The sequence below is a fragment of the Falco cherrug genome, chromosome 6, assembly GCF_023634085.1.
Source record: "Falco cherrug isolate bFalChe1 chromosome 6, bFalChe1.pri, whole genome shotgun sequence".
Taxonomy (NCBI): Eukaryota; Metazoa; Chordata; class Aves; order Falconiformes; family Falconidae; genus Falco; species Falco cherrug.
The window spans coordinates 80655308-80679729 of record NC_073702.1 but is presented as its reverse complement, the minus strand read 5'-3'; the positions used below and the strand labels follow the sequence as shown (position 1 = coordinate 80679729).

The 24422-nt window shown below is 39.8% G+C and overlaps 1 protein-coding gene across 4 annotated transcripts in view; it reads right to left on the bottom strand.

Annotated features, from left to right (window-relative positions):
- Positions 1 to 24422, bottom strand: part of DISC1 (DISC1 scaffold protein) — a 207661-nt gene that overhangs the window by 114975 nt on the left and 68264 nt on the right. For all 4 annotated transcript variants that reach the window (XM_055714247.1, XM_055714245.1, XM_055714249.1 and 1 more), the window contains 2 exons: positions 9798 to 9852; positions 5186 to 5288 (listed from right to left, as the gene is read on the bottom strand). In XM_055714247.1, the coding sequence (XP_055570222.1) occupies positions 5186 to 5288; positions 9798 to 9852 (158 nt within the window). The remainder of the gene's footprint in view (positions 1 to 5185; positions 5289 to 9797; positions 9853 to 24422) is intronic.

Sequence of the window (24422 nt, the reverse complement as noted above, 5' to 3'; positions counted from 1 at the left end):
TATTTCCAAGCACCTCTCACTTGCAGGTATTTAATGAAATAAAGCTAGTGCTAATTATAGGGTGATGACACATGATCTCTTACTGGCATAAACAGTTTTAAGATCAGAATTATTTTTTTTTAACTACTTACAAGTCACCTCATTCTGACTTCTGTGTTTGGATCTAATTTGTATTTGCAAAGACATAAGGAAAGTTAATGACATGCATCTCTGATAACTACATAATGAATTCAATATTTCATTCACTTTCGCTTAGCTCCCTGCTAGCCATTTTCTGGCAATCTAGTCCCATGCTATTACACATTTTCAAGAGGGGGAAAAAAATGAAATCTCAGAGAGTCTAAGAAGACATTGTAAAGTATATAAAACAATCTCTTTATTCAAATATAGAAACAGGCAAAAGGATGACTAAAAATTCATTTTAGTTTAGATCCTCCTTCCTATTGCCAAATTATTTTCTTGCTAAGGAAAAATGAGAAACAGACCATTCCTGATACGATTTGCTCTCGTGCAAAACAGCCCAAAGTAGGAAAATAAATTTTAATACTATTTCTACAGTTACATTCACACTTACTTACATATCATCCTACTTAAATTTTCTGGCTTAGGATTACTTCAGCTGCAATTTATTCCCCCCAAAAATTTCATGCTATATATACACACAATGCTAACAGAAAAAACAGAGTATCTTCTATTGCCATGTTCTTCCCAAAACTGATAAAAAAAATTTTTATAAGCATGTCAAGAGCTACTGTAAGAAGCAACTGTTATAATACTCACATGCAGGTTTCTAAGCACTGACATTAAGGCGTTTTGGTTTAATAATTAAAAAAAATTACTAGATGCTAAACCATAAGATTTCATCAGTAAGTATTTACAAATGTGTATGTCAACAGTCACATCTCATGCAATCGGGTATACTTGTTAGCTATAATTAGCTAAAGCTACTGACTTAAAAACCATGAACAATATAATAAGATTCTACTAATTATGTTTGGAGAAAAAATCTGGACCAACATCTCAGGAGTATTAACTGCAAGCTATTTATCACAACAGACAAATGCCAATCAGAAGAGAGTTGTTGATATAAAGGATCTGAATTGTAACTGTTGATAGAAATATCTCTTGAACATTTAAATATGGGTTGTCGGTTTTGGTTTTCCATATGAAATCTCACCAGGATTTAATCAATCTACTGTATTCATTCTATAGCCCTCAATAATCCAGAGATTCACAAACCTCCTTTCTTTCTCCACCAAATTTAATTTTATATTTCTTCCAAGGATGAAATAATAGGGAGGAGAGACATTTACATACATAGCATCATCTCTTATGTCTTTACAGTATCATTTATTATACATTCTTAAAATCCAAGCTATTGCATTGACAAGACTAATAGAATTGCTATGCTTACATTGCATCTATTGTGGTATTTTCCTTTCAAAAAACAAGATTGGCTATATTCTTATGTCTTCTGGTGCAGATACATCAATACTGTAAGTTGGTATGTTTGGAACAGAAAGTACAGTTCATGTAGAAGGTGAATGTTATCTGAAGGTACCCATTAAAGGCTGAGGTATGCATCATGCTTTCCAAGTCATCACACATACGCTCTGAAAACTAATGTATCACTTAGTAATTATATTCTTAAGTTCATCTAAGTTAACTTTTGGGATACACGAATCCAGATGTGTGCAAATACATTCAGTTACCTTTTCGCTTTGGCACTGTTCCAAAATCACTTAACTCTAGGCTGCTTCCTCAAGGAAAATGCTAAGCTAAACAAAAATGATGCAACATCTGTTAGTTGTTCTCAGTATCCATTCGTATTGTTGTTCGAGGAAATTGTGTGAATAAGTGATCTAACTGCCAAGGTAAAAAAGCAGAAATAACAGACATTTATCCCTGCCTGATGCTTCCAGACTAAACGAAAACTTCTAACTATGACCACCAAACTTTCTTATTACTGCATATTTATATATACACTATAATTCCATCTGAATTTCATGCTATTCCAAGGCTGTCCTTAAATAATTGATATTACTCAACCAAAATTCCTCCCACCTTCTAACAATTTCATATATTCAAACTGTTCATTAACATTCTGTTAGCTGCCTGACAGTTCAGGGGATATGTACCTACAGTATCTTAAAGGTTAAGACCTACTTCCTAACTATGCTTTATTTAAGAGGTGTCATTCATTTATGTCTAACACAGGAATACACAGAAACCAAGTAATGCAGCCCTCACTGTATTATCCACTGCTCACTGTTTTCACCTTGTTAAAGCATAAAAAAATTTTAAAAATCTATTTTTATCTCTTCCTTCCTCTTTCTTTTTCTGCATTTACCAAATCTTCTCTTCCTGACTTGCTTCTCTGCTAGATGCAATTCATTCCGCATCCTGGCTTTTCTGATTTTATCACTTCATGCTCTAACACTAAAATATTTCTATTTTTTTCAGGGGTTTTGGGGTGGGTTTTTTTGGTTGGTTGGTTGGGTTTTTTACATTTAGGTCTTCTGAGAGCTGACTGGTTTTTAATTCCTGTATTTCCCCTGCATCGTCTGCATACTACTCTGCATTTAACATAAGTGCCATCACATCAACTAAATGTGTGTGGCTGAAGGGCAGAGCCCGGAGGGTGGTGACCAGCGGCGCAGGGTCCAGCTGGAGGCCTGTGGCCCACAGTGTTCCCCAGGGGTCAGTGCTGGGCCCGGTCCTGTTCAACTTGCCCATCGGTGACCGGGACGCGGGGACAGAGCGTGCCCTCAGCACGTGGGCAGGTGACACGAAGCCAGGGGGAGCGGCCGATACACCCGAAGGCTGCGCCGCCCTTCAGCGAGGCCTGGGCAGGCTGGAGAGCTGGCGGAGAGGAACCTCGTGGGGTTCAGCACAGGCAAGAGCAGGGTCCTGCCCCTGGGGAGGAGCAGCCCCACGCACCGGTACGGGCTGGGGCTGACCTGCTGGGGGGCAGCTCTGCGGAGGGGACCTGGGGGTTCTGGTGGGCAGCAAGTTGCCCGTGAGCCAGCAGTGAGCCCTGGTGGCCAAGGGGCCAGCGGGACCCCGGGGTGCGTGAGGGGGAGCGTGGCCAGCAGGGGCAGGGAGGTGACCCTGCCCCTCGGCTCTGCCCTGGGGAGGCCGCACCTGGGGCGCCGTGTCCAGGGCTGGGCTCCCCAGGTCAAGGGAGACTGGGAACCGCTGGGCAGGGTCCGGCGGAGGGCTACGGAGGTGATGAGGGGCCTGGAGCGTCTGCCTCATGAGGAGAGGCTGAGGGAGCTGGGCCTGTTCAGCCTGGAGAGGAGAAGGCTGAGGGGGATCTTAACAATGTCTACAAAGATCTCAGGGCCGGGTGTCAAGAGGATGGGCCCAGGCTCCTTGCAGTGGAGCCCAACGACAGGACAAAGGGCAATGGGCACAAGCCAAAACATGGGCAGTTCTATCTGAATATGAGGAAGAACTTCTTTTCCTTGAGGGTGCCAGAGTGCTGGCACAGGCTGCCCAGAGAGGCTGTGCAGTCTCCTCTGAAGACATACAAACCCACCTGGACGCAACTCTGTGCAACCTGCTCTAGCTGAAACCACTTTAGTGGAGGGTTGGACTGAGGTCCCTTCCAACCCTGACCATCCCGTAAGGCTGTGATATCTTACAATGAGGTAAAGACACTACAGTATCCACTGTCACCAAATTACTTTTTGCCCTCTACTTTCAACCCGTTCCTTCCAGAATTCTGCCTTAGTAATAACATAGGACTGTACCATTCACAGTCATTAAAATTCCCTGAAGTAAGAGTTTTTCAGAGTAAGAATAAAAAAGAAGCAGCGCTTAGCAGTACTAAGAAATGGCACCGCTACTTCTTAGAAAGCAGAGAAAAGCAATCATAGTTGCAGTACTGTGAAAACAGTTTATAGAAACATCAGAATTAAATTGTCTTCTGAATTCATTCCTGAAACAAGCAACCTCTTTCAAGAGCTAACAAGTACAAAATATTGTTATGAATGTTTTGGAAATCATCCTCGAATTGTCATTTACTCTCTCAAAGTGTCAGACTGAGGTATACCTTTTCTGGCTATCCAGTTTATGGCTATTTTGCTCTCAAGAAAGTTATAAAATGGCTGGGGAAAACTTTGTCCTCATTTCTGAAAGCAAGAAAATTACCTACTTTCAAACAGCCCACAGGCAGAGAACAGTGATTGCTGAGCTTACCTCTCACAGAGGGACACAGAGAAATAAAGAGGGCTTCCATTTCAAAAAGGTGTTATGAGAAGCAAGGAAAATGAGCATGCTCAGCACCAACACAAGATCCGGCCCTGAATTTCCTTTAGGATTTCGCTCAAGCCTGGCGTTACCAGCTTCTGGCAAACAAACCATGTGATACTCCACAAGGTTCCATTTAAAAAAAAAAAAAATCATGTGTGCTGGTACTAGATTCCTCTATCTAATTCAGAAGGTAAATCACCAACAGATAGTTGCAACACATCATCTTGACATGTATTAAAAAAACCCTAGCCTTTCTTTACTTGGTGTAACACTAGAAGATTCCTTGTATCCAAGTCTCCATTCTCTCCTGTTCAGCTTCCCCTCTGAGGCAGGTGCCTAGCCTTTTTTCCTTAGCGAACAGTGTAGTAATCCCAAGCAAGTGGCATGTAAAGCTGTTATGTATCAGACTCTGTAATCACATTTCAATGTTTTACTGGTTGTAAATAACATGCACGAGTGCTCCAAGGACCAAATCACTCTTTTGCTGCCAACATTAGTTGTTTAATGACCTGAACAGCAGAAGCTGCCAATTATTGTATTCCATTTTAAAGTGTCATTTAAAGCCACATTTGTAATTAGTATACTTTTGTTGTAAATTTATGCTTGTAGCTAGAGAGCTATAGGCATATAACTTGTTAGGTCCAGGAACAGCTATTGATAATTGTTTATCAATTGCATGTATGGAAAAGTACCACATTCTTTGCATGTTTACTACCTTTCACTTTGCCAGTAGTTCCTAACGACGGAGAGGGGCCTGAAGTACTTCACACAAGGCATGACACAGCCTGGTGTGAAGGATCTATACTTCCAAGAGATCTATACAAGTGCACATCAACAACTTTTCATAGCTGAGACTTCTTAGGGAAAGGTCAACAACCGCTAACACGCCACTCATCAGCGTTAGTCCTTCTCATCACTTAAAACTTACCTGAAACAGCCAGCATTTTGGCTTCAAGTAGAGCTGGTAGTTGAGCTTCAATATCACTCACTTTCCTCCTCAAAGTACTGCAGAGTTTCTGACTCGTGCAAACCTAGATTGAAGCAGACAGCAATGATATATAATTCATTCATGAAAAGTATAAGGCAACTTAAACGGGGCTTCAAATGTTCTTGGTTTACAGACACAACATAACATCTTACAGCAAGGTAAAGAAGCTTAATAAAAAGTGATGCCTTCAGAGAAATATGCAATACAAATCAAAATATTCAGGCATTGTCACACATCCTTTTATAAAAATAGGAAACGGTATTAGCATTAACTACCTGCATGAGGCAGGCCCTGTTTCACTACTGCACATAAAAGAAAGGCCATCTTACAAATTCTGTACAATTTCAGCATCAGCAGTGATGCCTGGAGTGGAATGTAAATAAGCCAACATTTGCAGTTTAAAATGCTGTAACACAGGATGTACAGTGATTTTTACACAAAATATACTGTGCTGCACATCTTAACTCAAAAAAGACAAAGCAGCCATCGTCAATTCTCTGCACAAGCAATAAATAAGGCTCAATACTGTACATTTCACAAATGGACACACTGCTGACTACAGTTCAGGTTTCTGACTTCCTCTCTTTTTTATCTTTTTAACTGGAAGTTCCTTCAGCAATGAATCAGGATTGGCATTAAAAACATGGAGAAAGACAGGAGAGAAAAAAAGAAAGGAAGTTCAACTGTTTCTGTACTTTACATTTAAGTATACTACCCCTCAGTAGGATCTTATACAGCATATGCAATTCATACAGTTCCCACATATTCAGAGATGTTGGTTCTTACTCCATGTTGCACCATTTGTGAAAGAAAGCAAAATGAACAAACAAAAAAAATCCATCATCAAACTAATGCAAATCCCTTGTTGTGAAGGCAGAAATCAAACACTTGCTTAAAATTGTAGCTGACACTTGAGAAAACATTGCATTCATTGGAATGAAGGGTAACGCAATAGTCAAGAGAGGTACAGGCCAGTTGGGAAGAGATGAGATGTGAAATGAAATCTCCAGAGGAAATTTTCCCTGCCCTCCTTGACTTTTTTTCTCCCCCTTAAAAACAAGTGTATCTACCATGCTTAATAGAAGCACAGCTATCACTTCACTTTTTAAGAGCAAAGGCCTTGCAGCTGTAATAGCTTGTCTGTTTGTACAATTAAAATATAGTAATGCAGACATTACACTAACTGTAAATTATTTTAAATGGATAGTAGCCTCTTGCTTTAACTAAGAGCATCTGTTATTCATGAACGGGTCATACTGTTTTCTTGAGCCAACAGAACTATCCTCCAAGCAGTAGCTGCTACTATCTAAAAATTTCAGTGTCTTCTTATTAATTTAAAAACATATATATCTCATCATTTCTGCACCTACTAGACTTTTTCAATTCCCAGAAATTTCGCTTTGTTTCAACACCTCCTTCTAAGTGACTTGCCTACAAATTCGCTTAAAATATTTTTAAAAGCCCAAACCTGTCAGAGTCAAATAAACGTGCTCAAAGAACCCAAAGGCCATTTCTGTCTCACCTCTCCAAAATAAATCTGGAAGTTTTTAATGACTTCTTTCTAAGCAGTGCTCTCTCTTCAGGGGTACTGAATGGCTCAGTGAATTGCAATTAGATGGGGAATTTTTCAGCTCCAGGAAAACTGCATGAATATATCCCATGCTGGTAGTAACTTAAAGTCATTACCACTAGACAGCTGTTTGGCAATTATGCAAAATAAGCTGGGAGGTTTAATCAGTTTCTAGTGAACACTGTCCACTTTGTAAGGACTACTGTCAGAAGGAAGCTCACTGGCACTCTCTATTAACAGACCAAACACAGGGACCACAGGCTTAAAGGCAGTTCCTCTTAACTCACAGAGGTGATTCTTCTGGAATATGAGATAAGTACGTTACCAAGCGCCTGCTTCTATCTATGTCACGTGTATTCTGTAGATAAATGAACAGCATTAATCTTCAGAGCTATCACATGGTGTAGTTCAACATAGCTTAATGAGCGACTGGGAGAGGCAAAAATAATATAACATCCTCTAAACTAACAGCACTGCTTCTGTGTTACATCACTTCTACTCTACAAGCTCCAATTCAAATAATTTTTTCTAATGATTTTATCTTAATAACAGCTACCATTATTCATTACAGTAGCTTATTCAGCCACTAAGGAAAGGTTATTTCTTAACTGACAATGACGAACATTCACAAAGCCAGCACCCTCCTTTGCTCCCAGTGAATGCACCATCCTCCTCCAACCAGCCTGACTGCAAGCGCCTGTGGCCCCAGCAATCCCCTTTCCCTGTTCTCAGTGACCAGCTCCGCTGCAGCCCATGGACCAACAAGCTCCATGTCTAAGAAACTCCCTTTCAATTTCAGGGAAGTTCTTTACATCCAAATATTACTGTATTTGTTTAAAAATTCTCTTCAGTGGTTTGCAGGGGGTTTTTTTAAAGCAGACTTTCAGGAAGAAAAAAAAAGAAAGGAAAAATAAAGGCTCTTGTTCAGGAATATACCTTACAAATCTGTGTTCAGACACATAAACACTACTCAAAGCAGCCTATCTGAAACCAGCAGGATTCTGTGGTTAGCCAAGATATGTGGAATCAAGATGAAAAGCAGCAAATATCAAAAGCATATTTGCCCATTGTCATCCTCTTCCATCTTTCCAGCATACAACGTTAATCTAAAGCAGCGCAAACAGGGCCAAGGACACTAAAGCACTGAAATTTACTTTTTCTCCAGCCATCTCAAGAAAAAATAAGCTGACTAACCTTCACCTTTCTTTACAACAGCGCCTTGGAAAAGATAAATTCTCTTTACACTGCCTGAAGAAAAGGACAGTCCACCTGGATCTCCCATGCAGCACAATCCTGCCAGTAGCAAAAGCAGATACTAATTTCTCAAGGAAGGTGGTGAATAAGGAAGATTGTTCCCTTCACTAGCAGGTGAATCTTAGCTTTTAAAACCTCTGCTGAAAACAAAACAGATGAGGCAGAAAAGGCCATATAAATACTAGTGACACAGGGGGAAAGAAGAGACCTTTGACCAAGTAGTGTTTTCCCCATACAGTATTTCAAAGACCAGCTCTATTCAGTTTGAAAAGAAAATAATAGCACGAGACAATCTGAATAAATAAAATAATAAATTATTTTGAGTCTCTCACTACGTGCTTTCTATTTACCTTCTCTAATAAATAAAAGCCATCACATAGGAATGGAATGAAATTAAAATAGTATTTTATCTATTGAATGTTTAAAGAAACAAACAGGCTGTGGAATTCTACCTCACAGACTTCTCAACTGTTACCTAATGCTTTAGCTCCTATTGAAAAAGTCTCTAGATACCACAGTTCTAAAATAAAACTTCAAGAGGCAAATATTTTCAGGGGAGAAGGCAAAACCTGTAACCTATGTTTTAGCTTGCAGATAGCTTGAAACAACACATCACTCTGAGGTACCAAATATCTCACTCATTTTAGCAGATAAGCTATAGGTCAGTTACAATCTTTTCCTTGATACTTTACTCACAGAGATTTAAAAAATATAGGCGGAAGCATCATGTTATAATAGTCTATACTAATTTTTGCCAAGATGTGTACATAAGCAAGGAATAGAGGAGAATGAGCTCAAAATAAAGTAGGAGAGAAGGAGGGAGGGGTATTAAGATGTAGTCTTTAAATCACCTATTTAACAGAGCATGCTAAAAGCATTGGTCAAGATTATTAGGAAGAACAGATTATAAAGATAAAATTTTCACTAATTTTTGTGAGTGGTATTAAAAAACATGAAAAATAAACTTATTTCACAGTATAAATTCATTAGTGACCAAAACCCAGAAATATTTTCCACTCTGTTCCATATGGACTTATATGAATTAGCTACCATTAATAGACCTTGTTTTCTAGAGCACTCATGGAGCAAAGATGCCTGTGGCTCACTGAGCCCTTCTGAAATAAAAAGAAAACTTTAGTATTCTCTTTCTTGGAAGAAAGCCATGAGAAATAAGAAAATTAAAGGAAAAGTATTGACATCTCTGGTTAGAAACAAAAGGTATGCTAAATAGGCCACATCACTTTTCTTTGTATTTTTAAAGGGAGATGAGAATGAGATTGCTAGTTTATTATTAGTGAAAGGGCAGGGAAAAGAGGCACTTCATTCATGCTCTTCCCTCACACCAACAAAACCAGTCAGCTCAGAAAGTAAGAGCCTCTGTATTAAGACTGAAAACGTTCAGCTGTGACTAGAGATCACTTTCATTTCACAAACCTGAGGAGTCTGTTCCTAAATGGAGACGAGCAAGAAGACTGATCACTAGTAAACATAAACCGAGAAACAATAGATTACTCCATCTGCTTCCTTAGGCATAATCTCTGTAGCTTGCCCATATATAAAAGCTGGGGGAAGGGGCTTAGACTGTATGTTTGAAAATATTTACATGCAAAATCTGTTTAGAAGAAACAACACAAAGCCAACTTTCTAAACACAGACAATTTGCTAAGATGCATACTATTATCTGCTAACCCAAATATTCTGAAGAACTGAAAACTCATGTGCACTTACCTTGGCAGTAGTTTCTTTAATGGACAGGCTGAACGATTGTTCTTTTTCCTGAAGGCTAGAAGGGATTAAAATAAAATAAAATAAAGTTGACCTTCTCTGCTCATCGCGGTCTGCTACACAAGACACATTTTTATATGAAAACACATAGGCTTTAAGATGATTCATACTAATGCAAAAGAGCCAATACCAAGAAAAAAAATCTGTATATTTTGTTTCAGTGATGCTAGTGACTAACCAACCTTTTTTCCACCCAATTTCTACCCACTTAATCCTGTTTGTTTGCAAAATGTTTTGTACACTAGCTTTACAGTTCTTAATTAATGAGTTTATACATATTTTACTTACCATCTGAAACACAACTATGATTACTTGTGTAACCATATCTTAGAAGTTCCCAGTAGTGTCCAGGACTGGTGCTTTGCTAGGCTACCATCCAAACATCCAACACAAAGGTGTTTCTGACACAAAGTGTTTGCAGTTAACTATCCTTTTACAACCCAGTTTCCAACTCTGCCAGGAAAAGTTCAACTGCAGTCACTTATCACCACAGTAATTTTATATGAAATATAACTGCTGTTTATTTTCATAAAAACCTACAAAATATTTGTACCAAACTGAATCAGTGAGCTGAAACTGAGGCATTGCCCATGCTTATATGAACAAATTCAAGGTTTTCTTCCACATATAAAAACAGGTGGATTTTCTACTTTGATATTACAAAACCTAATTTAAACCTGTGCCTTTGGTGCTTGTAAATAAATTCACAAGTTACATTTTTATCATAAAGTTCAAAAAGCCAAGTCAAATCAAACATTAGGAGTTAGTACATAGATTACTTTGGCAACTTCAGTACTTCCCTCCTCCTGCTTAGTAGACATACACTTTTATACAGTGTTCAATTACTTTATCACACACTATTTTATTTTCCATCAGACACCTCAATTCAGTGTACATGACAGTCAGCACTCCCCACCAATGGCATTTCAATTTTTCCTTTTAGCTGTGTTATAAAAATTGTACTTCTTTCACAACCTACCGCTAATATTCTCCCCAAATAAAGAACTATTAATTTATATCTCAGCTTTCCTTCAGTGTTTGGCCCTGAAGCATCCAAACATCTCAGAAACATCACCGGATTTATTTCAATGATACTCTCACAAGATAAGGCAGCATTGTATTCATTTTACAAATGGAAGAAATGCAAGTCACTGTTATTCAGAAAGCACGTTAAGACTGAGTGCCCGTTTTGACATGCACACAGTCCCTGCTGCCTACCTCTATTCATTTCAGTTTTCTGTTAAGAACTTGCTCCTTCATATTTTCCAAGTACTGCACTGCTTCAAGAGTCAGCACTTATTTAAGTCTGAACCCCAAAGCTCATGAAGCTGGACTTGCACTCAGTGACCACCTACAGAAGGGCTGGCTGGACCATCTCACCCAGCCACACGCAGCAGTGAGACAGCCTCAGAGGCAGAATTCAGCTGTCCAGTGCATCATTTAATGGTGCTAACGAAAGAACTATTTTCATTGCTTTCCCTCATACCCTGCTTCACAGAGCACACACCTTTTCAATCGACAGCCCAGCAAGGCCAGTCACCTCATTACCACCACAGCGCGGGGGTCCCTCCAGCTCCAGACAAGGCAGTCCACTCAGAAACAGATCAAGACAACATAAGGCAACACTTGTTGGGTTGTGTAAGGCAACAAACAAATGCAGCTGGCTATGGAAAAGAGGTTTAACACCATTTCCCACTTTTCTCTACTTTCTCCCTTTTCTACAGCAAGATATGGGCAAAACACAAAATATTACATGTATAACGATGACATACTCTGCTTCCTGCTTGCCTCTGGGCATGCCAGAGGGAATGAACTATTTAGCCATTTCTTTTCTCAGGCTCTGGAGCTCCCAGTGACTTTCAGCATCTCCCACAATCGGCGTCTGAGCTGGTCAGGTTATGTAAAAAAGAGCTGGGCTTTGTACAGATGTCAACAAGGAGCAGCGAGGCTGTGGTGTGTAATTGAATGAATAATGGGTGACTGACCCAATTGTTCTGAAACTGCCTCATCAAACTCCACTCTAAAGACTCAGGCCACAATAAAATGTAAAGTGCAGTTATAGCCAGAAGAACAACAGCATAAAGATGGCACCCCTATTTAACAAATCTCTTCTGTCTGCCTTTCTTCTTATCTGTTTACTTTCCTCTCAGAAGCCCCCCCCAGGTTCATACAACGTTTCGCTCCTCTGCAGAACTCACACAGCTAACAGGAAGAGAGATCTTTTTTTTAAAAAAAAATATCTTTTTAAACCATGTATCCAAAACAGCATTACAAACTAAGACCCAGTTGCAGAGTTCATATTGCTAACAAGGATGCACAAGCCCATGTGGACTTCCAGGTCCAGGTGCTGAGTGGGAAAAAACACTTTATACCCAGATTTCTTTTTATGAGCTTCTATCAAGTCACTGAAAAATAAATAAGGAATCGCACACTGCCATTTCACTGACAGCAGGACTACAGTTTAAAGAGAATTTTGCAGAAATACAGTTTTAAGAGAATTTTATATTAACGTGACACATATCAATAAAGAATCTCATTAGTAAATCATCATTTTGACTCAAGCTAGCGATAGCCGCATTAAGCACAGGCTTGAATCTAAAGAAACCTTTTGTTACAGTTACAGCGTTCATGCAGGCTCTCACATGTGTATTTGTATTATTTATGGTATAAATTTCACAGCAGCATCCTGTGTCAAAACCTTGTTAGCCTTCAGAGCAATACCTTTTTAAAGACTATCCCATCATACAATTCACACACAGCAATCAAAACTGTGTACAAACTAGACACAGTTACCAACTATGAACAGCTTTTAACTAAGTTTATTCCCAGGTTGGCGCCTTCTACCACAAAACACCGTCACAGAGATGCCCCTCACAAGCTTTCCAATTAACTGACAAGCTAATGACCCGCAAGAGAAACCAAACAGTCAACACCAATTCATTCTACCAACAAAGGCCTTTAACAGCCATGATCTGTTACATGTGACTTGAACCAGAAGTAGTACTTTATCACCACCCTGGAACATTATATTTCATTTTAAGAGGGCTATTCTGTCTCCTTAAAAGTTGCTTTACTTATTACTGCCAGGGAAAATGGCTTCAAAAAGAGCTCCTTGGAACAACACTAAATTCTTGCCTGGGAAGACATTCATAGTTTTGACTCATTGCTATTCTTCTCTGGAAGAACCGCTAATCAAGAATTTGACTGCTTGTCCTCAGTGTCTCTGCAATCTATTATAATGACCATTTAGAACTTACTTCTCAAATTCAATATAAGCTAACTCCATCACAGAGAAAGCAAAAGTTCTTGACCCAGCTGATGGAAGGACTAGAATAAGACAGGAATTCAATTAACGCAAATTTAACTGACTCAACACAGGAAAAGAAAGGTTTTTAAACACTGCCAGAACGGACAGCAATCTATATCTCATGTGTAATTTCTTCATGCACACAGATGGCTACGTAGGCCTATCATTTAAATGGCTTGCAATGGATTTACGCACATTAGGATCCATAACAAGGAGAGAAGAAAAGGAACGTAGACTTGCTACATGCTAGGGCCTCATTGTATACATGCTAGACCAGAACAGGAAAGCAGGAGCTGAGGAATTACCCTTTCTGCATGACGAATGAAGTAATACTTTGGCAAAACACAGACTTCAGCTGGAGAGCTGCAGAAGTATGTAGGAATGCTGCACATTCAGGAGCTGAGGCTGACTTGGCAGGTGACACCAGACTACGGAAAAATTTTAAGATCCAAATACTTCAAGCAAGTCAGTGCCTTTTAAATACCTCATTTTAGTGCCCTCAAAGAAAAACAGGTACTGAGTATGTTGAACTGTAATAACACAGTTGGAATCTGCTGAGACAATGATGTTCATAATCAGGAATGGTGTGCTGGAAAAATAAAGCAAGCCAGTTCAACGCAATAGGGGACAGAAGGAAGACTTGGAAGCGAGTGGTCTGGTTCACACATTCCTCACTCTGTCACAGGCTTCCCACATGACTACAGAGGACACTGAATGTATATAACAGATAATGGTTTAGAAACCTTTAATTTAGAAGAATTAGAAAATATTCTAAGTAGTTATGATTTACATGCAGGAATTACAGACACTGTGGAAGTGGCTTTGTTCAGAGGAAGGCTGACTAGCACAATACTGGGAAGAATGGCTTTCTGCTAAAGGAAGGCACGTTTCTGAATGTCTTTCCTTCCACTTTGCTAGCATACTTCCCTTTGCATACCAGGCTATTGTGTATTTATGTTTTGCTTCCTAAGAAAAAATTCAAAGAATGAAAATGGGCAAAAGGCAAGTCATGCTATTCTCTACATTCAGGATATATAAATGCATACTGCTTTAGCAGAAACAGTTCCTGTATTAATGGCAAAATACATATATACGGTGACAAAAAAATTTAGTCAGAATGGAGTTTCTATAACTGCACAATAGAACATACCACACACGTGGTACCAATGTAAAATAAATAAATAAATTCTGTACTGGAAATTTTTATTTTCATACAGAAAGTGAGCAGCCATCTCTGACCTCTGCCTGAACAGAATGAAAGACAAAAGGAAACCCTTTAACAGCAAATATTTTTCCTTACATTACTGTCACCTGAAAGATTCTGTTATTTCACTCCCTGACTCCACACTACAACACAGTGCTTCAGCAAAAAGCACTTTTGTTTCTTTAAAACTAAGCACGAGTCAGAACAAATTAAAATTATCTATACTTGAATTTCTAATTCAAGAGCAACAGCCTAGAAACCTACACTCAGATTGTATGCATGTGAGAAGGCACGATAGGCTGAAACCTCAATTCATATGAATATGTATTCCCTTCTAGAAAATACTACTAAATAATATTTTCTTGACTATCAGCAAATATAAACAGTTTTTAGTACATCTGAATTTGGCTCGGAGCAATGAGATTGCCTGTAAAGGATAACTTTCTCCTAATGGTCACAGCCTGCACAGAGCATGACTTCTCCAACTTTCAGCCTTCTAACATGACTCCTTCTCTGATTCTGAAGTCACAAGAAACTGTACTCTCTTAAAAGATGAAAATATATAAAGCAAGCCCTACACTTGTAATCTTACTGTTAACAGCAAACAGAAGCTGACCTTCCCAAAAAAGCCTTTGTCCATTCCTTTGCAAAAGAAATCAGAAGTACTACTTGGGGAACATTTGTTGTAAACATCTGCTACAGTCTACATCAAGGCAAAAATCCAACAAAAAGCCACCAAAAACCTTAAGTCTATGGACTTCGCTGGGCCTTTAAGGAAGAAATCAACAATACAAAAATCAAATCAAACAATCAATAACTTTCTTGTACTTTTATGGTTCCTTTAATGTGCATATCTCAGAAAGCTTTGAAGACAAATCAGAAAAAAAGCTTTTGAAGAAAACTATACTTAACAAGAGGCAGCTTTAAGCTACACATGTACAAGCAGGACTAAAAGAATAAATAAGAAAACATACTTATACCTAAAGTTTTTAGTAAAATCAACAGATTCATGATTATAGATACCATGTGAGATTTTTTACAAGGACAAGACCTACAAGGGTGTTGCTGGTCCTACACTTCTGCTCTATGAAGAACGTTCAGAGCTAGATTGCATTAAATGCACTAGGGTGAAACAGCACTTTTTGTTTTCTTTATAAACTTTCTACCACAAAGTTTGATTCTCCCTAAACAAGGAAGACATTAGATAACAAGATTTTCATTGTATGTGATATGTTCATAAGCCTGACTGGGTGACACATCTGCATATTACCATACCAGGAAAGCAATTTTTCAGTCAAGCACGTAAGTTCCTCTTCATCTTTGTGCAATGATCCACAGGACTTTAAACAATGAGATTTTCACAGTAGCGTCTCTCTGTGCTGCAAAGCAAAATCATCCTTTAAACATAAGTCAGGGATTTCCAAACACTGATTTTTCCTTAGACAATGCAACCCACAGAAAACTTCTGTAAGATGACGGAGCTGGTTAAACAATGCTAAAAACACATAACTGGTGCTAAACTGATGTGGTAAAAATCCAATTTCTCTATCTAAACCTGTCAGTGCTCTTGAGGCATGGACTTTGACACTAAATAAGAGGGAAAAGTTGTGTTTAATTCATACTGAAAATTAAATTTGTGGCAGTTGCAAGGACTAGTCACTTGAATTAGAAGAAAAATGCAAAGTGTCACCTTGGAAAGCTTCCAACCTCAAAAATTAATCTGAGGCAAAAATTATCAAGAGATGTACTTTACAGTACTGGAGCACTGGATCTTCTGCACATTTCAATCTACAAAGTTCTCCAAGGAATATGAATAAGAACCCAAAATTATGTACCTAGCTCTGAACCATCAGAGAGCTGATTTTGCTCCAACAATTTGCTCTTTTTCTAGCGATCTTTTTGCAGGGCAGTATATCTTCATTGTTATGCTGTGTCAAGGATTCCTTCAATACATGTGCTCCCCCACTCAGAATTTATCAAGAGGCAGAACCAGAAGTATACTTTCCCAATGTCTTCGTAAAACCTCAGCTTACCAATAAGGTTTCCCATTGACTCCTGTGTCGCTGGGTGACTGCACTTGCCTTTGTCAACTCTCAAAGAGCTATACTTACCTGAAGTGGACCATAACAACTCATCACCCTGCCCAGAAGCTCTTACATACACAAGAACTCGAAATTGAGACACCCCTTATTTGCTGCAGTGCTGTCAGACACTAGCCTGAATTACAGGAGGCTTGCAGAAAAATCAGGGCATTAGATGATGCTTCTCAATTTTTTCTAAGAATGATTAAGATCTGTTGTTTTTTTTTAATGCCCACAATAGGAGGTCTGAGGCAGCACCACAGTCTGTATAGTATGCTAGCTGGGGTTTTTGCCTAAAATCACTCCAACAGAAACAACCCCTTCACAGACGCTTGGAGATGCTACTGGCATCTTTAACGACAAACCCAAGCTGAATTTTCATTGCCACGGATTGAGGAATCTTCTGGTCCTATAACACACCATTCAGACAGCCGAACTGGCTGTTTCAACCAACCATGCACATGGTGCTGTATTTCCCACCACCTTTCTGTCATTTGTGGCAGTTGTTCCAGCTGCTACGTGAAACGGGAACATAGGACCAAAAACAAAGGCACAATCAAACAGTTATCTGCAGCAGCAGTTCATCACATCCAAACATTTTCCTGAGATTTTCTGATATGTTCAGGAGACCCCCATTCTTCTGCTACATCTGCCTGGAGTGCACAAAAACTAGATCTTGCCCACAGCAGCTGAAATCATTCTCCTAGGATTAACATCCATTGTATTTCACTGACTGAAAGAGTCTGTCCCTGGACATTGATATTATATGCTTCTCTTTACTATAAACAAAATAATTCGGTATCATAACTCGATTGGGACAACTGGCCATATTTCCCTAAAGAGAAATAAAACTCATCATATGCATACCCAGAGGAATCAGTACATAAGTGGCCCAGACTTTATAGGATGCTATATCCCACTGGATGCTGTTCAGGCAAGCAGGGGGAACCAGATGCTCAGCAGGGAAAATCAGATTCCTCATTACACCGCATACATGGGTGCTAAAGCAGTTTGTACTCATCTTTCTGCTGGGACTTTTTCTTTCTATAATAATGCTGCCTGGAAGGACAAAAACTGCCTCTAAGATTGTTCAAAAATACTTCAGGTTCCTAGGAGTGTCTCTGTCCTCCAAGTTACACTCTTCCTGCTGTTTCCAACCCCTCGTGTTCTTCCCAAGCAAGGCCAGTACCTACAGCGTGGGAGCAGAATTCACCAGAAGCCCTTCTTCCTCCCTACAGCAAGGATCCCGGTGGGATCAGAGTCACTATGAACTGCTGAGCCACAGAACAAAGCACTCTGCTCAGACATAGGCAACTCAAGAAGTCCTCTGCCACTATTTCAAACTCTGCCAGCTCTTGTCTGATGACTTTTGTTTGCACCCTTGTAGGAAGCAAATTCACTTCACATGCTAAAGCACATACATACACCGTGTGGCATGCCAGGCTTTCAGTACACAGTTTCTTCTGGAGTTGCTCCCACCAGTGAGGAAAAAAAAGAAGCAAAAGCCACTTGCCCAAGGAATCCACCCTTCAATCCTAGGCAGAGAACAAAGGAATGAAATTAATCCTAGGTAGACAAAAACAGAGAGGAAAACACCTATCTATCTACAAAAAGAAAGCTGAGCCTCCTAATCAGTCACATCACAAAGGAAGAGGCAGACCTCTTCCCTCACCTATGACTCGTCTTAGCATCTCACAAAAGCCTGCAGCCAACTTTGAGAAAGCCAAGATGATGGCCTTCTCAAACACAAACCCAGCCGTGGGACTAGCTGAAAACGAGACAATCCTATTATCAAAGCTCAGGTTGGGTTGTGACATTTGACACAATATTGGGAGTTTCTCCTCAAAAAGTCCCTTGTGGCAAAGGAAGCTGGCTGTGCAGCCAGTCACTCCAAAGGCAGAATGTCCAGGGAATTTCCAGGGCCGAGTCCTCCCCAAGTGATGGGGAACATCCTCTGGCTCTGCTCCTCTGCTGCAAGCTCACCGCCCCAGGGTTTGTGAAGCTGTAGCACACAGAATAGAATGGATCAATTGATCATTAAACAAGAGAACTACAATTAAGTAAACAGGGCACCATACCATCTTCACTACACCTAGCTATAGTAGCAGCAGTGGTATTGGCTATATTTTAAGAACCCAAATTGTATTTTCATTCAGCTCGTAGCACAGACAGAGACACATTTCCTACCATAGAGAACAGTTTTAAAACTCTGTGTTAAGCTTTAAAAAAAGTAGATCAGAGCAGCATGAAAGGGCCCTAAGTCCAGGCAGTAAGGCAAATACTCAAAGCGACCTGTGTATTGTGCTTGTGTCATGGAAGATGATTTATCACTGACTGAAATTAAGTCAACATGGACAGGCTTGGGGAGGAACTGAAACCTTAAAGACTCATGTCCAGACCTGATGACTGCGACAGAAGTAAACAACAGGGAGACCTGTTTCTGGGGCTGTGCAGCACTTCTTCACGTGGTGTATTTCACACGCAAACACCCTTTTTCAATTCCTGAAGACCTACAAAGCTAAAATAACTGAACTAGCGAGGTGACCGAGACCTCTCACTTCTTCACTCCTATTACCTGGTGACGAAGCCTTAGCTGCGGTGGCCACTACACAAGTTACCTGTTTTGCCTGTGCATCTGACAGCTCAAGACACGCATTTCATCATGCATATCTGTAAAAGTGAAACAAAGGTGGAAAAGCTCTCTTCTCTCACCTATTTTTCTTACTTGCACTCCCTTTTAATATTATCCTTTCCCTGGACTTTTGATATTTTACAGCAACACCATGTGGACAGATAGTGTGCTGTGTGTTTCAAAGACGTATTTTTAAGGAGAAAAAGACAACAGATCATGCACAAAATAGGGAAAAGTACAGAGGACAGAGCCCAGAAGCTTTATCCTCTCACACAGCACAGAAGCAAGAATCTTATAGAGACCAGACACACATGCACACAACACCCATGCTTACACCACCATCTGTGAAATACAACACTATCTGGGAAGGCAAGTGGCTGTCAGGTGCCGACAACTGATGGCAGGAGAGGGAAAGTCTCGTCAGAAGGGCAGAAAGCCTTTCTGCCAAGGGAGCAGCACAGGATTGCTGACATCCTCACAAGGCAGACACCTGATGATGCAGCATGTGAAAATCACCCACCAAGTGAAAGACCCATAAGTAAATTAAGTTGCCTGGGAAAATGAAAGCAACAGTGACTTGCTGAAAACAATTCTATGTACAGCCAGTCCCAGGAACAGCTAAAACCTCCCCAGCACCAAATGAGGCCAGAAGTTCCATAACAATGCAATGTGCTTAGATGTCTGCTAAACCACTGGGGTCTTCATGGTCTGACTCAAAACCAAGCAGAGCAGTCTCTCCTGAAAATATTCAGAAAGATCTTTCTAAAAAAAAAAAAAAAAAAAAGTTTAGATTATTTTTCCTCTAACCTACCTACCAACATCACTTTCTACTTGTAATTAAGCACCACTAAGGTGGTGAAATTGGGAAAAAGTGAAGACAACAAAAAAGCTCCAAACCACCCAAAAAAACAAGTAGTAAACCCAGAAGTAAAAACTCCGAGACCATCTGGCATTAAAAGTACAATTCAGTTCTCTGCTGTCCTACACACAAGCCCAGCAAACAGTAGGAACATTGGCAGCCCAGGCACTGCAGCAGAAACTTTTTGATGCTATAAAGCCATTTCATCCCTCTGCTCTTCATATTCGTGCTACCTTCTTATTCCCAGAGGATATTTTTTAATATGTATGCATTTTCACAGAAATAGCCAAAGAAAACTTCAAACCATGTATTTAAATGAAACTTTCCTGGGTAGACTGCATGTTATCTAGCAAACAACAGATATCTTTTTGAAAGGATAGGATACAATTTTGCTTCTTCTAAATACAGTTCTTTAAAGCTAAGATTTTTGTTGAAAGGCTGTTACGAATAAACATGGCTGCATTCAGACTACTTCAGTAATTTCACGCAGCTTGCTAACCACTAATTTCACCAGAAATTTAATGTGGACATACACTTTGAAGAACAACAAAACGTTTACAACATCTTCTCTCCTAATGACAGTACATGACAGCCCATTCTGGATGCCACTTCCTAAATTAATACGTGAAACTATGTATAAATGTTCTTTTCTAACTTTTCTCAAGTAAACCAACTTCTCTAAAGAAACCCACCTTTTTTGCTTTTATCAGGCTTTGGCCTCAACTGATGTTGTTGAATGCTCTGAGTATATTCCAACTAATAAAGTTTTCAAACCCTGGAGCATTTGTATTTCACTTTGAATTAAGCTTTGTCAGATGAGCTCCAGGCATCACTAAAGCAGAGTGAACTGGTTGCATAAAACTTCAAGTTCAGTTCCTTGTGACTCTGGCCGCAACAGTACTACAATAACTAATATATAGAAAAGAGAATTTCCGTATCTTCAGAAGATCCCACACACTCGCTGTGGAACAAATTCCTCCTAATTAAAAATTGTTCCACGGGAAAGAAGAGGTAGAGTATTCAAATATTTTGAAAGATATTTAATTGAATTTATTTCCTTCAACCAGCATCCAGTGCCCAGACAATAGTTCAGATGGAACTGTGCAATTTATTTTAAGGATGATATGCTGCACAGTCACATGCATCTCTAGATATGGATAAAACCAAAAGAGAAAATGCTAAATGAAGCTAAATATGAACAGAAGTATAACAGACTTCCCTGGTTTTCATTGTGAAATGAAAAGAAACCAAAAAAAAAAAAAGGAAACAATGGGTACTAAAGAGAGTAAGGCAAATAATTAACATGATCTTATTTTATGACTAGAAAATTCACGATACATTAATTTAAAAAGTATATGTCTGAAATGGTATCCCCTTCAGTAGAGGATATGGAAACAAAATATTTTATTACCTTTTGTAATCTCCAGGAGAAAGTTCTTCACACTGAAACACTCAGACCTATTTTCCTCTGACTTCAATATGCCATCCTCAGTTAAAACACTAACATGTGTCGTGGTGCGCACAACACCTGGTGCTCCCACCTTTTAAACACAACTCCACACAACCCCACGCAGGCAAACTAAGCTTTTGCACTGCCATTTCCTCACTTTATAGTAACGATTACATCCTTCAGTTTACCAAAAGCAAGTAGGCCTGCCTGGATGAGCAAAAGGACCACATTCTGTGGTCTCAACCTCGATGAGAATCCCTGTCAAAACACAAGTGAGTATATTTGTCTGCACATTAACCAGCCAAGTTTTAACCTCAGCTTCCACCAGCCCACAAGAAAGAGCCCAGGGTAACGTGTTTAACATTTCCCAATCGTTCACACTCAAAAGCATGCTATAGTTACTGACAAAGGCTTTTTGTTTTCAAGAAGTCCACCACATACCAAAGATAAACAAGACAAAACAAACGATTATTAATCTTCCTGAAAATAACAACGTTTGACAAGAAAAATAAGCTTAGAAACGAGCTCAACCCAACGTTACATTGACTTGCTCTCTTGCTTCCGCACGCTTCTCTCTGGGCAATTAGTCTTCATTTAAGATGTTTTCTCATGTTCCCTGAAGTTTGCTTTAGTAAGTTGCTACTTAATAACATTTAGACGAAGAAAAGCAAAATAATTTGTATTTTATAGTGAACTGCAAGTCACTCAATATGATTCATTGTAGCACAGATTGTCTTAAGAGATGCTTCACATCAGCCATGTGTTATTCCAGTGCTGAATGCAATTCATGTACCCTACAAATAATTACGCAAAAGCACATTATAGCAGTACTTTACTGACTAGTACAACGCCGTTAAAATAAATACTTAGTATCTTGCAACCCAATAGCCAGGAGCTTGTAATTTACAGCCCATCAATATTGAACGACTTTGACATAAACACTGATCGTTAGTATATGTGCATGAGCAATGGCTTTATTTCTCACACAGATAGCCTTAATTTTAGAAGACTTGAAATTTTTTTTTCTCTGCAGTGATTCATAAAATAAAATGTGCATTTCCAGAAAAACCTCTTTCACATTAAATATCCTAAGACTTTGGAATGTAAAACTAATATGCTGAACTGGCTTCATCAAGTATTTTAACCTGCTACCTAATATACAATTGCCTTTCACAAGTACTGATTTAGGATAATCCAATGCAGATTGCAATGATAGAAATTCTGGCTAGATATGAGATGGGGGGATTAAAAAAAAAAGAGTTCACAGTAAGGGTGGTGAAATTTAGGATGCCTAGCAAGGCTGCAAAATCTCCACCCTTAGAGACACGTAAAACTCCGACAGATGGGTCCTGAGTGACCTAATCTCACTTGGAAATTGCGGCCCTGCTTTGAGCAGGAGTTTGACAAGATGACCTCCTAAATTACTCTATAATTGTATGACAATGTAAGGGATGCCCGCAGGCACACAGGAAGTATATCCACACCAGACATCTTACTGCTTTTCCATCTTACGGAAAGAGAGAACAGAACATGACTGGATGCAGACATCAGATCACTAGGGGTATGACGGACTGCACAGCTTGAAGACTCCCATCACTGTTCAGTTTCACAGTAAGATAACTGCAACCATTGCAGGGGCATTTTCTTACCCTCAGCCCTACTGGATATATAGCCTGCCCTGAAAGCAAGAAGTGGCAGAGAACCCATGCTGGAAATTTCTCTGCTGACCATCACTCAAGCACAGCTCTCTGATCCTTTCTGCTACCTAAAGTAGCAAACAATTTGGGGGAAGAGATTAGAGAACCAAAGGCAAGGAAGAGGCCACATGATAATGTCAAGTGGTTGAGTCACACTGCTGGACTGAAGATTTCAGTCTGTGCTCCCAACAGCTTGTGCATTTTCCAGTAGAGCAGCAGGCACAGCATGTACAACGCTTGTGCAGATTTTGCATGGGACATATCAGACCAAGAAGCCACATCATGTAGAGAAAACACCTACAGAGCATTTTTTATCCAAAGAGCACCACCATCTCCTACAGAGAAGAAAAAAGCTGCTGAAAAGACAGTGAGTGGTGCCTTGCTTCTTGAAAAGGCTGCACACATTCCTGCCAGCTCACTTAGCTTTTAATTTGGGAAGAAGGAGAAAAAAGAAATCTAGCAATTCGTTGATGGACAGCTGCCAACTCCCTGAACAACTATGACCACCAGGTCTCTCTCTCATCTATAACCATTAATCCTCTCTGCTTTCACCTCCCAGAATCAGGTCTCCTCTTGCCTGTGCCTTTTACTAGATTTCTGGGCTTGCATTCCTGGACACATTAAGTCCCAGCTTAAAAACTGCAATGGAGCATTCTCCCTGCTAGGACGCTGAAGTCCCTGCCAGGTGAGGCTATAGGTTCAGATCCAGTCAGGCTGCAGAAGACCTAAATGCAGAGCTTCCATGTTCTGAACCAAGGACTCTGGCTTCCACGTGGCCATGCCACAGGCGGGCATCTGCATCTTTGCCATTAGTTCTGGTCAGAAAAAGCCTTGGGGTTTGACAAGAGCACCCAACTACAACCTGATACAGGAGAGATAAACTGCTCCCAAAGGCTGTCACAGATGCCTGCCTAAGCGTGCATGCTTGTGCAGCCCAAACCAGCATTTAGCTTTACGAATTTGCAACAGGGGAACTCCAGCTACAGTAAAGAGAGAAAAAGCATCTCATCATTGGCCCTGGTGACATGAAGCTGATCAACAAACAGAACAAAAACAGAAAGCTTCCATTCAAGGCATCTTTTAAAAATTAACAGAAAGGAAAGAAACTAATTCTAAATCTTCATTGAAGTTCTGAACCCACTCAGGAGGAACTCGCTCAAAGTTAATTTATCTTTAAATAATTTCCCAAAGACTTAAGTGCAACTCAAATGTTGCATCAGCAATGTGAGAGGAAAAAAAATAAATCTGAATATTCTTTCATAAGCAAATCCAATACTAAGAGAAAACTCAAATCAAAGCACGGGTTCTCAACAGACTGCTTGAGACCTTTCATTCCTC